This window comes from Protopterus annectens, chromosome 2.part1 (assembly GCF_019279795.1).
Source record: "Protopterus annectens isolate FY-2018-M chromosome 2.part1, PAN1.0, whole genome shotgun sequence".
In the NCBI taxonomy this organism is placed as follows: Eukaryota; Metazoa; Chordata; order Ceratodontiformes; family Protopteridae; genus Protopterus; species Protopterus annectens.
Window position 1 is genome coordinate 1,487,198,642 of NC_056729.1, and position 14,636 is coordinate 1,487,213,277.

At 38.7% G+C, this 14,636-nt stretch overlaps 2 protein-coding genes across 2 annotated transcripts in view; one reads left to right on the forward strand and one right to left on the reverse strand.

The window, feature by feature from the left end:
* DFFB (DNA fragmentation factor subunit beta) overlaps positions 1-3,363 on the reverse strand; it is a 510,736-nt gene extending 507,373 nt beyond the window's left edge. The window contains exon 1 of the mRNA XM_044063571.1: positions 3,061-3,363. Coding sequence (XP_043919506.1) covers positions 3,061-3,177 — 117 coding nt within the window. The 5' untranslated portion in view covers positions 3,178-3,363. The remainder of the gene's footprint in view (positions 1-3,060) is intronic.
* Positions 3,364-3,660: 297 nt separating this feature from the next.
* Positions 3,661-14,636, forward strand: part of CEP104 (centrosomal protein 104) — a 2,320,447-nt gene continuing 2,309,471 nt past the window's right edge. The window contains exon 1 of the mRNA XM_044062948.1: positions 3,661-3,993. The gene's annotated coding sequence lies outside the window, so the exon portion shown is untranslated. The remainder of the gene's footprint in view (positions 3,994-14,636) is intronic.

A 14,636-nucleotide genomic window follows, 5' to 3' on the forward strand; every position in this document is an offset into this window, starting at 1 on the left:
TTTTTGTAGCTTTTCAAAATGAAGAAATATTAAATGTTACTTGGCAACATTAATTTCTGCACACCACTTTAGACAGCTCCATGCACCTGCTACCATAACAATTGAAGATATCAGTGTTGGACATATTAACACCTTTGTAATAGAATCATTATTTATTTATTTATTTATATGACATTTTAACCGGGTTAGTCTGACTGGGCAATAAGCCCTTTTTCAGCACTGCCCAAGGAGAAAAGCTCCAAAGCAAAAAACAAAACATGTATTACATTATACAATGACCCCCCCCCCCATTAATATTCCAAAACGTGCAGGCTGATTGGCCAGCATGCCCATTGTAAATCCCACAATATACAAACAGAGAAAGGTCCGGTCGTCTGGACTTTTTTCCGTTGCTATAAAGTGTCCAAAATCTTTTTTTTTTTTTTTTAATAAATACAAAAAAAGAGAAAAAAACATCTTTCTTTTCTCCGGTGCTTCCATTTCAAAGCATTGATGTACTGGGTATGCGTAGGAACGCAAGTCCCATATTCAAGCGCAGTACAGCAACACAAGGAAGCAGTATACCACCACCAGCGGAAGAACAGTAATGCGCCGTTATACAAAGACATTATTTAAGAAAACTAAACATTTTTTCTTAAATAATGTCATTGTATAATAGCAATAACCAACTCTGTTGTTGTGGTATATTGAAATTTACCCACGGTTGGCTTTATTTAACCATTCGGGCTTCGTCCTTGTGATTAAACCACACCAACCATGGGTAAATCTTCAATATACCACACCACGTTGTCAGTTATTGCTTAAATAGAGCCTAGTTATAAATAATAACATGGAAGATATATTGTATACTAACTGTAAAAAGCCTTCTAAACAAAGTCTTAAGATAGTTTCATACAAACAGACAGTATGACTGAAGTTAAACACTTTGGCAGTTAAAAAAACAAGTTAAAGAAATGAAAGGTACTTAACATTCGACAATAAACAGTTTATGATTTTTTTTTATAGATTGTTAGCAGGAAGAAAGAAATTAAATTGGGGTATAGTTATAGTCATCTACTTCCATATCCTTGCAATTTTTATTCACAACGATTTACCCCTTACACTAAAAGGTTTGAAAAGAGAAACTGTAACATCCTTGTAGATACTCTGTATATAGCTGCACCTATAGGTTTGATAAGACAAACTGTAACATATTTGTATATATTTCTAAATATAAACTGTATTCTTCATAGGCTTGAAATGGGAGACTGTAACTTGTATGTTAATACAATATGTTTGTGCATATACTGTAACTTGCTTGTCTTTATCTGTTTGTAAGTTTGGAACTTTTCTCCTTGGGCCTCTGCTGAAAATGGACATGTATCCATTCGGACTATCCCGGTCAACAAATGTAAAATAAATATAGTTAACATATCAGAGTACTGTTAGAGATAAAAAAAGAGGAAGAAAGGATGAGGAAGAAATAGGTCAAGTTGGAGAGGGACATGATGTTCTAAATATTATCTGACGTTTCCCAGACGCATGTCTTCGTAATGTGGGAGGAAACCAGAGCAGCCGGAGGGAACCCACATGAATGCAGGGAGGACATGCAGACTCCACACATAAGGCACCCCAGCCAAATATCACACCAGCGAAGCTCTTGTTGTGAGGTAACAACGCAAACCGCTGCACCACTCTGCCGTATGTATGTAGAAAACTCTTGCTTATGTCATGCTATTCACCAATGTATTTGTACTTGTTGATATCTTTTATCTCCAATGTATTAGTACTTACATTTTGTATGCTACTACTCATACGCTAATCTATATTTTGCATTATATGCACACTGCTGCTCAACGAGCCCAGATTGTAACTGAAAAGGTTCAGTGCACCAACCTATCTAAATGGTGAATAAACAGTTAAGTAAATAAATAATTACATAAATACTTAGATAAATAAAATGCAAGTATCAGTGGTCTATACCCCACAAGACAAGTCACTCAACATGCAAAATGACAGATAGTTAAATGCTATCATGTTAGTAATTTAGTTATATGAGGCTCATTCTTCAGTGTGAAGGAAAAGGTAACAGTTGGCATAACAATATAAAAACTAAGACATTCATTATGGCAGAAGAGAAACTGTAGTTTTATCCTTAGCTAAAACAGTTCAGAACTGTGCTAAGTCAGTCTGTACAGTCTCCTTTTAAAATGATGATGCGTATGTTACGGGATCCAAGATCAAAGGGTGACTAGTACCTTGTCCTGAGCAAGTTCTCTACAGCATTTTAGTTACAGAGAACATTTTATTTTATGTTTTTGCTATTACGACCCATAGAAGTGCTGATATAAAAGCACCAGGTTAACAGATCAAAGTGAATCTTGACCACGGGCTGACAGCTTTTTCTACAAACCCGTGACATCAGAGATCTTACCAGAGACTGATTCATGTGGATACATGCATGTAGTACGGTTTGTATTTCATCTCATGTACTACAACATAAAGTTTTGTTACATTGCTTTCTCTGGTGTTGTTTTAATAATAACATTTCGGGCTTGGGACTTCAGATTTTTGGGAGAGGTAAAGTAAAACAAAAGTGTACTGTGGAAACATGTTCCCATTCCCCTACGTTAATAGATTACATCAGTAAGAACACATTGTATAAGAAAATACATAGCTCTCAACCTTCCATGTCCAAAATGAGGAACACTAGCCCTCATAATGTGGAACAAATGGGCAAAATGTGGAACACATACTAATGGCTTACTAACAACTTCAACTAGGAAGATCATAGGATGGTTACAATAAGCTGGTTTTACTTATAAAGAAGATCTTTTAATGAATTAATATGATTCACTTCTATTTACAATGGATTTCACTTAAAAATTCCTATCACTGAATATGTAACATAGTCTTTCAATGTGGAACTTAGAGGAACATGAACTTTTTAAGACCCTAAATGAGGTACACTTGAGAGGTACGGAAAAAGTACAAATCACCATATTGCAGTTGCAACTTGCAAAACAAGTATCCCCCAAAATTGCAACAATCTAACCAAAAAACAATTTAAAGTGTGGTTACCTTTAGTCTTTTGCATCCCTTAGCAATAAGATCTTTCAAGCTTACGGCTGCTATTCCATACTTCTGAGAATCAGTCAAACTTCTGACCTTGAAAATTTTCATCTTGTTAAGCATCATGAAAATCCCACCAATGTGGTGATTTATACCAGCATCAGACTATAACTTTTTGATTCCCAGCTCAGCTCACAACACAAGGCACTCCGAAAAGGGACTAACTTCCTCAAGCTTTGTTGTGAATACACCGCGCAAGCTCAGTTCTTATATTTCCCGACACACTAATTACAGCTGAACACGCCCTCATGCGAACCCTTAGCAATATCTTACCGTTCTTACTTAGGGAGGGAAAAGCTTTGGTATATGTGGACTTCGATGATCACTGCTGGCATCGAGACGTAGATTCAAGCTCCGGTTTGGCACTGTTGTCATCCTACGACTGAAATACGTCAGTTTGTCAAAAAGAAAAACTTCAAGTTCGCCCAGTCATTCATTCCGTCAAGAAAAATTCATGATGACTACACTTCCCAGAAGGCTGCTTGTCGTTGTTCAAAGTGCGCTTGCCCGCTCTTCTGTTGAGGGTTGCTGTTAAGCGGTGGTTATGGAGATAATCAGAAGAGGGTGGGCAATATGTATGCAACAGTATCTAAAGCAACAGCTTCTACTTCCCTGTAATGTATCTTCTATGGAATGCATGGCATCTAGAGGTGAGTTATCCGCTATTTACCTTTCGGCGATCGCTACAAAGCTGTTACCGTTTGGAGGGTGCTCAATACAGTACATGTGATGTGAGGGGATTCTGTCCTGGGAGTCTCCATTGGGTGTAAGACGATTGAAGCTGCCAGCTGGTACATAATAAAAGTGCATATTAGTAACATTGGAAATTATCAACTAATACGTGGAGTTCGGAAGCTATGGAGCTACTAGAAACCACTTATGGTAAGTTTGTGCCCGTTTTGAGTCAATTGATGACAGAAGAGGGTTGGTTTGAATTAATTTGAAGGCTGAGTTATAAAGCTGCAATGATAAAGGAATCTTTTGTGTTTGACTTATGACTATGACACATAGATCTCAACTTAGGGTTACCACATGCCCCTCTTTGCGAGGGACAGTCCCACTTTGGGCAGTTGTGTCCTGCGGAAAAAACTAAAAAAAAATGTCAAATGTCCTGAGATTTTAAGACAAAATATATTTCTTAAGTTTTCTTTAATAGTTGCATCAAACAGTTATTTTGTATCTGAAGCACATAAATATTATGTGAAATAGCGTAAGCAATGCAAATGCTACAAAAATAAGCTTTTATTTTGGAAAAAAAGTGAAGTTCTGTCCTTTGCACTGACCGTGGGTATGTTTTGTCCTGCAAAATCTCGCATTCCCACAAAAAATGTCCCAGTATGGGCATTTGAAAAGGTGGCAACTTTATCTCAACGACGTCTCTCCAGAATCAGGGACTGAAACTAAATAATTAGATTCAAAAGTCCCAAATCTAAATGTTAGCAATACTAATATTAAAAAGTAGATAGAATAAAAGGATTTTAATTAACATATATTGTCTGAAGTAAAAGAAGAAATTGATTTTAATGACTGTCATTACTGATTCAAAACCACCACCTATTGCTGAAAAAAAAATCACAGATTTTAGCAGGGGCATGTCAGCCTTTTGAGTTAGACTCTCCTTCTTGAAAATTAGTAAACGGTGTGAGGCATGAAGTATAGCAAGGAAGGCAGTATGGATGTGTATACCTCTCAACTGTCCCTGATTTTGTCTCAGATTTTAGCTGTGTCCCTCTTAATCCCTCTTAACACTGGTGCCTTTTGGACAAAACGTCGTGAATTATACTTAATAAATAATGACAATAATTAAGAGTGGAAGAATTATTTTACTTCAGGAAATATATATTAATTCACATTCTCTAATTCGGTTAATGCCTCAAGTTAATAGAACTAATATTTTAAAAATGTCCCTGATTTTTTCTCGATTTGTCCCTGATTGGTTGAGAGCTATGTTTGGATGTACTAACTGAATGCATGTAGCAGGGTGTGAAAGTTCTGGGACAGGACATATAGCAAGCAGTCATTAAACCCTGTAAATGTATCCCGTGGACTCTCATCTTTCTCCCTTATGGACAAGGGTTGCAACTGTATACCTAGGTTCATAGGTTCATACTAGGCTGTCTGCCCTAGGGCATTTATAAGCCTAGCCAGAGTGTGTGTGGCTTTCACCACCCCTTAGGATGAGAATACTATACCCATTAGTTTGCTGTGCCTCTGTCCAGCAGTGGCACAGAAATGATTCCCGGGGTAAACCTACGATCTCCCATCCACTCGTCAAGATTTCTCTTGAACAGAGTCAGTGAGGGGCTCTGCCTCACATGGACTGGGATTCTGTTCCATTGTGTAGGGAGTCTCTGGGTGATGAATCTGTCCCTCCAGCACGTCCTATTTATATCCGTGTTGAGGTTTAAGTCTCTTGCTCTCGTGGCTCTGGTGGATTTGGATTTTTTGAAGTGGAGCATGTCCATGTCAACTTTACTCAAGAATCGGGGAGAAACCCAAAAATAATGGGGGCAAAGGCCTAGTATCGGAGCCAGTTTTTAAACATTTCCATAACAAGTTAATATGAAAACAAGTTTTATATCTGCATGCATTTTCTGAGCGATAAAAATATGAAACTTTAATGTCTGACATTAATAACTACTTGGGATCTTCAGTGATTTACCAGAAAATCAAAAATTTTTGGAGGGATGGGACAAAAATATGATCCAAAATCTGAGATAATTGACATGTATAAGAGCAAGTTGTCTGTTTGAAGTTGGCTAGGCTTCAAATGGCCTGCTAGACTTCTTGCCTAGTGTCTGACTTTTATTAACCTGTGAACCACAAGCATTCAGACTCTCCGGTATAGCCAAAAACATTCAAATTTCTGCAACATTTTTCTGTACTGTTGCTCTTCCCCAAACAACTGTGCTATTGCTGTTTTGTTCTTTGGCATATATACAAAATATGTTATTTAAGGTATTGTAAATAATAAAATTCTGATACTAGGACAATGAAAGTTGGCAACTTGTAATATAACTTAATATAGTGTATTATGAATATTGATACAAATTTTATTATACTGACTACTATACTATTTATTCACTGAAACTGCTTTATTTATTTATTGACATTTGAGTACCGGGAAAATCCAAGTGGGTAGGAGCCCATTATTAGAGAAGGCCTGGGGAGAAGAGCTCCAAAGTACTACATCTTATGAACAATAATTTTACAGTCTTTAACAATAATAGAAAAAACAACTACAGTTTAAATAATTATACCAAATTAGGCATAGTATGAAAATATTGGTTGAGAATAGTTATGTGACAGTGATTTATTAGGGAAATTTTAGCCAGTTTAGAGAGAAATTAAAGGTAAGTTAGTATAACACAAATAGGAATTGCAATACAAAGGGAGAGAAAAAGCAGGTTTATGGTATATTTAGCGAGAAGGTAAGGGGAGAGAAACTGATAGAAGTAAGAAAGTGAGTGAAGAAGAGAGAGTAACGAGATGTAAGGTATGAATAGGTATTTGTTCACATTTAGGGATATAGTTTATCCTGCAACAACAGAGCCAGCTTTTGGCTAGGAAGTCTTTCAGAATGGTTTTGAAGGATGGGAGGGTATTGACCTGATGGATAGAGATAAGGAGACCCAGGCCTTGGCAGCATGATATGTATACAGACAGTGATCTGCAGATTTGATAGGTTTGTGGACAGACAGGAGTTTGTAGTCATTGAATCATAATGACCGACTAGGAACATAGTTTTGTAAAATGTTATTTGGTACTGGACAAACAGATGGATTCTGGATAATTTTATAGGTGCTAAGAATCTGTGTATGTGTTGGTTAATTTTCCAGTTCTAACCAATTTAGGCTTTTTACTGCTGTACAGTGGTGAATTCTGAAAGGGGTATTTCCTGCAAATTTAGCAAACTTGTTCTAGCATTGCCCAAGTTTTTCTGATGCCTGAAGATTAATAAGGATGGGGGCACCATCAAGAAGAGTGGGGAGGTGAAATGTAGTTGCAATGTAGTTGCAAGTATAGCTTTAGTTGTATCTGTGAGAAAGGTTTTGGCTGAGCAAAGCATCCCTAGTTTTTGATGAGTGCTTCTTTGGCAATTTTGTTTATGCAGGTAGAATTTAAGATCATCCATTATCACCCCTAATAATTTGCTATAAGAAGTGACTTTGATGGTTGTATTATCAGGAGAGAGAACTTTAATTTTTTTAGTTCAGTTTGAGTTATGATGCCATGTTGTCAGATATGTAAATGTGTGTGGAGTCATCTGTGTACTGTATTATGGAGGCCTGCTGTGTGGATGTGTGGAGGGTGTTGATGAGAATGTTAAATAATAGGGGACCAAGGATAGAGCTTTGTGGTACACCATTGGTGCTGGGGGGTATGGAGAGAGGGTGCAGTGCCATTTTACTAACTGATACCTATTGAATAGGTAGCTTTTGAACTACAGAATCATGGGCTGAGAGAGACCTAGTGAGGACATTTGAAGTAGAAGATTGCTGTGACAAACTGCGTCAAAGGCTTTAGACAAGTCTAGAAATAAGGGGCAGACTAGTTTGCCTTTATGTGTAGCTTTATTGACAGTATCTGTATAGATTAGAAGTGCAGTGTTAGTACTATGGGAAAGACAGAAGACATATTCTGTGGGAATAGGAATTCTTCCTAGAGGAGACCGTTTTAGAAATTATTTTTGAATATATTTTTCAAGTATTTTGTAGAGGGAGGATAAGATTGGTAAAGGTCTAAAATTAGTAATGTCTGTTGAATTTTCTCCTTTGTACAGGGGGATAATGTGTGACCTTCTCAAATGAGGGGGAACGTCGGATTCTTGATTTGACTTATTTGTAAGGATTGAGACAGGGCGGGCAATGCTATCAGCTGCTATTTTATGGTACTTGCTTGGAAGGTCATCGATCTGAAGTAGAGCATGGTTTGAGTTTGAGTAGTTTTATATAAGATGTGGGCACAGATTTGAAGGAGAAAGTGGGTGTGGTGATATGTGACTGATGAGCAGGGTTAGGATTAGATGTTGGGATATCTTGGTTAGAGATGCAATGCTATCTATAAAATTAAAAGTTGAATTGCATTGCAGTTACAGGTGATGAGTTACTGGGAGAGGGGATAGGGATGAATTTATGGCTAGGATGCAATATTTATTTAATTGCTGTGCAGAATCTTTTAAGGTTGTGTTTATTATTATTCTGAAAGTTACCATGGTATAGTTTTTGTTTTCATTAATTTGCTTTTTGGTATGATTTCTAAGATATTGTGATGTTTTATATTTTTAAAATTCTTTCCATGCTTTTTTCTATCCTGCATTTGCATTGCACTCTTTTTCTTTAGCCAAATTGTATTATTTGTTTTTTAGTCTCTTCCTTCTAGGAGGTGCAAGGCTGTTTAGGTTAGAAACCTAATGTAAACCTCCATGTTGCTTAAAGTTATGATAAGTTGGGTCATTTTCATCCATTCATTCATCCATCCACCCACAATCCCTTTTCCCATTTTTCCACATGGAGTCAACATGGGGTCAGGGTGTCACTTCAACAGTGACAATCATCTAGAGAAAAGGTTTATGCCGCCAATTGTCTAGTCCTGCCGTGGTAGTTTTCCACACAACACTTTTACCTATGGACAATTTAGAGTGTACAGTCTACCTACTGCATGTCTTTGGAATGTAGGAGGAAGCTGAAGCACCCACGGGAAACCCACGCAAACATAGGGAGAACATTCAGACTCTGCACTGAAGGTACCCTAGCTGAGAATCTAACCAGGGAACCTCTTGTTGCAAGGCAACAAACACTATCTGCCGTGCTATTTTGCAACAGTGGGTTATTGTCAGTTACATCTTAATAACTGTCGCATTATTGATATGTGTGCTTTGTGCAAAATAGTATTAATTTATTATATTGGACACTGAGGCAATTGCTATTGTATTTTCTTACAGCAGTTCATTTTGTAACAAGTTTTATAGGTCAACATGAAATATTGTTGCATTGTTTCAGTTGTTCGTGTTAACTTTCCTCTTGTTCAGTTTGAGAGCATATTCACTGCTAATTTAATTAATTTTTATCATTACTTTTTTATATTGGTTAATTAAGATAATTATACTATTCATTTTTGTACTTTACAGTGCTTTTGAATTTAATCCAGCCACTGGGGATGCACAAGCCAGTGCATTTCTTCGTGTCGGTCCCAAGCCCAGATAAATGAGGAGGGTTGCGTCAGGAAGGGCATCTAGCATAAAACATCTGCCAAATGAGATATGCGGAAACCAATACAGATTTACATACCAGATCGATCGAGGCCTGGGTTAACAGTGACTGCCACCAGTACTGTTAGCCGACAGGGTGCTGGCAGAAATTGGGCTACTGTTGGCCAAAAGAGAAGAAGAGGGGGAAGGAATACCCAAAGGCAGGAAGAGAGCAGAAAGGTTAGGAGTGTGGTAGTTTGGGTAGGAACTTTGAATGTTGGCAGCATGACTGCTATAGGGAGAGAGCTAGTTGATATGATGAACAGAAGGAAGGTTGATATGTTGTGTATACAAGAAACCAGGTGGAAGGGAAGTAAGGTCAGGTGTATTGGAGGTTGGTTCAAATTGTTCTTTCATGGTGTGGATGGGAGGGGAAATGGGGTAGGGGTTGTCCTGAAGGAACGATAAACCAAGAGTGTTTTGGAGGTGAAAAGAGTGTCGGATAGAGTGATGTTTATGAAGCTGGAAATTGATGGTGTAATGATGAATGTTGTTAGTGCATATGCTCTGCAAGTTGGGTATATGATGGATAAGAAAGAAAAATATTTGAGCGAGTTGGATGAAGGGGTGATGACTGTACCCAAGGGTGAGAGAGTGGTGATCAGAGCAGATTTCAGTGGGCATGTTGGTGAAGGGAACAGAGGGTATGAGGAAGTGAAGGGTAGGTATGGTGTTAAGGAAAGGAATGCAGAAGGTCAGATGGTAGTGGAATTTGCAAAAAGGATGGACATGGCTGTGGTGAATACGTATTTTAACAAGAGGGAGGAGCATAGGATGACATACACGAGTGGAGGGAGATGCACACAGGTGGATTATATCCTATGCAGGAGGGCCAGTTTGAAGGAGATTGGAGACTGTAAAGTGGTGACGAGGGAAAGTGTAGTTAGGCAGCATAGAATGGTGGTCTGTAGAATGACATTGGTGATTAAGAAGAGGAAGAGGAGTGTGAGGGCAGCACCAAGGATCAAATGGTGGAAATTGAAAAAGGGTGAGTGTGAGGTGGAGTTCAGAGAAGAGTTAAGACAGGCACTGGGTGGCAGTGAAGTGTTACCGAATAGCTGGGTAACTACAGCAGAGCTAGTAAGGGAGACTGCTAGAAAGGTGCTAAGTGCAGGCAAACATAGGGGGATTGTGGCTGACAAAATTTGCAGATGACTGCAAACTGGGCACCATAATTGACACTCCATCAGACACAGACATCCTCCAGAGAGGTCTCATAGAAATGGATAACTGGTGCCAGAGCCATGGCCTTAAGCTAAATGCCAAAAAATGTATAGTCATACCCTTTGGGAAAAACAAGGTAACCCCTAATTACCACATAGGTGGTAATCCACGGAAGAAGTTATCAGGGACCTGGGGACCCAAGTTGACAGTAACCTCTCTTTTGACACTCACATTGCCAAAGTGGTTAGGAAGACCTTCTACATTGCCCACCTGATCATGAAGGGATTCACATCCAGATCAGGAGAGGTCATCGTACCCTGTACTCTTCACTTATCAGACCAATGATTGAGTACAACGCCCCATTCGGAATGTACCTTACGAGATGCCTGCAGCAGTTGGAAAGACCCCAAAAGTTCCTCACCAAAAGGATAAAGGGGCTCAAACATATGTCATACGCTGCCCAACTGAAGAAACTCCAGCTCTGTTCAGTCGCATACCGTCTGCTCAGAGGTGATCTGTGCCTGACATACAAGGCCATGTCCAACCCGGAATTAATGGACATGCTCCACCTCAAAAAATCCAAATCCACCAGAGCCACGAGAGCAAGAGACTTAAACCTCAACACGGATATAAATAGGACATGCTGGAGGGACAGATTCATCACCCAGAGACTCCCTACACTATGGAACAGAATCCCAGTCCATGTGAGGCAGAGCCCCTCACTGACTCTGTTCAAGAGAAATCTTGACTAGTGGATGGGAGATCGTAGGTTTACCCCGGGAATCATCTCTGTGTCACTGCTGGACAGAGGCACAGCAAACTAATGGGTATAGTATTCTCATCCTAAGGGGTGGTGAAAGCCACACACACTCTGGCTAGGCTTATAAATGCCCTAGGGCAGATAGCCTAGTATGAACCTATGAACATCTGGACAGAGGAAGGAGGACAAGGAGACCTGGTGGTGGAATGAGGAAGTACAGGAGAGTATACGGAGAAAGAGGTCGGCAAAGAAGTGGGATTGTCAGAGAGATGAAGAAAGTAGACAGGAGTATAAGGAGATGAGGTGCATAGTAAAGAGAGAGGTGGCAAAGGCCAAGGATAAGGCGTATAGAGAGTTGTATGAAAGGTTGGACACTAAGGAGGGAGAAAAGGACCTGTACCGTTTGGCTAGACAGAGGGACCGAGCTAAGAAAGATGTGCAGCAGGTAAGGGTAATAAAGGATAATGGGGGAAATGTACTCACTAGCGAGGAGAATGTGTTGAACAGATGGAAGGAGTACTTTGAGGGGCTGATGAATGAAGAGAATGAGAGAGACAAGGCTGGATGATGTGGAGATAGTGAATCAGGAAGTGCAATGGATTAGCAAGGCGGAAGTAAGGATGGCTATGAAGAGGATGAAGAATGGAAAGGCTGTTGGTCCAGACGACATACCTGTGGAAGCTTGGAGGTGTTTAGGAGAAATGGCAGTGGAATTTTTAACCAGATTGTTTAATGAAATCTTGGAAAGTGAGAGGATGCCTGAGGAATGGAGAAAAAGTGTTTTGGTACTAATTTTTAAGAATAAGGGTGATGTTCAGAGCTGTAGTAACTACAGAGGGATTAAACTGATCAGTCATAGCATGAAGTTATGGGAAAGAGTAGTGGAAGCTAGGTTAAGAAGGGAGGTGATGATTAGTGATCAGCAGTATGGTTTCATGCCAGGAAAGAGCACTACAGATGCGATGTTTGCTTTGAGAGTGTTTATGGAGAAGTACAGAGAAGGTCAGAAGGAGTTGCATTGTGTCTTTGTGGACTTAGAGAAAGCATATGACAGGGTGCCTAGAGAGGAGTTGTGGTATTGTATGAGGAAGTCGGGAGTGGCAGAGAAGTATGTAAGAGTGGTACAGGATATGTACAAGGGTAGTGTGACAGTGGTGAGATCTGCAGTGGGAGTGACAAATGCGTTTAAGGTGAAGGTGGGATTACATCAAGGATCAGCTCTGAGCCCTTTCTTATTTGCACTGGTGATGGACAGGTTGACAGACGAGATCAGACAGGAGTCCCCATGGACTATGATGTTTGCAGATGACATTGTGATATGTAGTGAGAGTAGGCAATGGGTTGAGGAGACCCTTGAGAGGTGGTGATATTCTCTAGAGAGGAGAGGAAAGAAGGTCAGCTGGACTAAGACGGAATATATGTGTGTGAATGAAAGGGAGGTTAGAGGAATGGTGAGGATGCAGGGAGTAGAGTTGGCGAAGGTGGATGAGTTTGAATACTTGGGATCAACAGTTCAGTGTAATGGCGAGTGTGGAAGAGAATTGAAGAAGAGAGTACAGGCAGGGTGGAGTGGGGGGAGAAGAGTGTCAGGAGTGATTTGTGACAGACTAGTACCAGTAAGAGTGAAAGGGAAGGTCTACAAAAAGGGTAGTGAGACCAGCTATGTTATACGGGTTAGAGACAGTGGCATTGACAAAAAGGCAGGAGTCAGAGCTGGATGTGGCAGAGTTAAAGATGTTAGGATTTGCACTGGGTGTGACGAGGGTAGACAGGATTAGGAATAAGTATATTAGAGGGTCAGCCCAGGTTGGACAGTTTAGAGACAAAGCCAGAGAGGCGCGATTGTGTTGGTTTGGACATGTGCTGAGGAGGGATGCTGGGTATATTGGGAAAAGGATGCTAAGGATGAAGCTGGCATGTAAGAGGAAAAGAGGAAGGCTTAAGATAAGGTTTATAAAAACCTGTGGTGTTGGGCGAATACGCTAAAACGCCTCTGCTTCGGAATCGCTGGTACAACAAAATACAGTCACTGCATAAAACAATGGATCCAAGGATAATATTCCACTGAAGTATGTATAAAAAAATACAGCTTTAGTTTCACAAACAAGGTTAAGCGCTTTCACCTACAAATCGTAGGCTTCATCAGAACAGTGATACAATCAATCCTAAGCAGTTAAATACTTAAAATTGGCGCCAAAAATTTAAATCACTTTTAAAGAGGTATTCCTATCATAAACTTTATATTTAACATCTAAATAAAATTCAATGTACTTCATTGCTCATAATACATAATTTGATTCTTGCATAATTAATATAAAATATATGTATCAAAAAATATTAAAATACATAAATATATAAATATATACATATAATAAATATATACCTAAACAATTTCATATGTGTTATTATACATATTCTAAAATAGCTTTAGTTGAAATAAAATCATTAAGACCCGGAGGGGTAGTGGCATCAGTATATATCTGCCAATAACTTTCCTTATATGCCAATCTATTCTTCATATTGCCACCTCTGGGATTTTTCTTAATTACCTCTAATATACCAAATTTAAATTGATGTTCACTACCTTTGTTTATGATGTGTCTTGCCAAAGCATTTTTTTCATCCCTCTTCTTCATACAATAAGTGTGTGCATGTATTCTCTTCTTAAAATTTTGTTCCGTCTTACCTATATAGTATGACAGACATTTGATGCATTTGGCAATATATACTAAATATTTTGTATTACAATTTCCCTTTTTAAAAAATATAGTGGTTTTATTATAATTATCCAATCTTAATTTATTGTCTTCTATAATAAGACTACACTGATTACAATGCCCACATCTACTGGTATATGACTTTGATTCCTTAGCTGCTCGTTTGCTACCCCTTTCTAATAAACTTTTTAAATTTTGTCCCATTTTGTATACAAATATGGGTTTAGGGCCTAAAATTTCAGTCAACTCCTCCTTAGACATTAAAGTGTACCAATATTTGTTTAATACATGTTTTATTTTATTACTATATGGGCCATATTCTACTATATAAGCCTTATCATATACCTTAATACTTACATTGCTTAACTCTGCTGCTGATGTCTCTGAAATCTCTTTATATTTACTGCCTAACAGAGGAACAATATCATTTCCCCATCTATTAAAAAGGTCAGCACTGATTTTATTCATCATTTCTATATCGTAACCTCTCTCTATAAACATGGATGTAATGAAACCAATTTCCTGTTTTAATTCTTCCATAATAGATGTCATTCTCATAGCCCGAATGCATTGACCTTTAAATATGTTTCTTTTGGTCTTTGTAGGATGGCAACTATTATTATCTACATAAGAA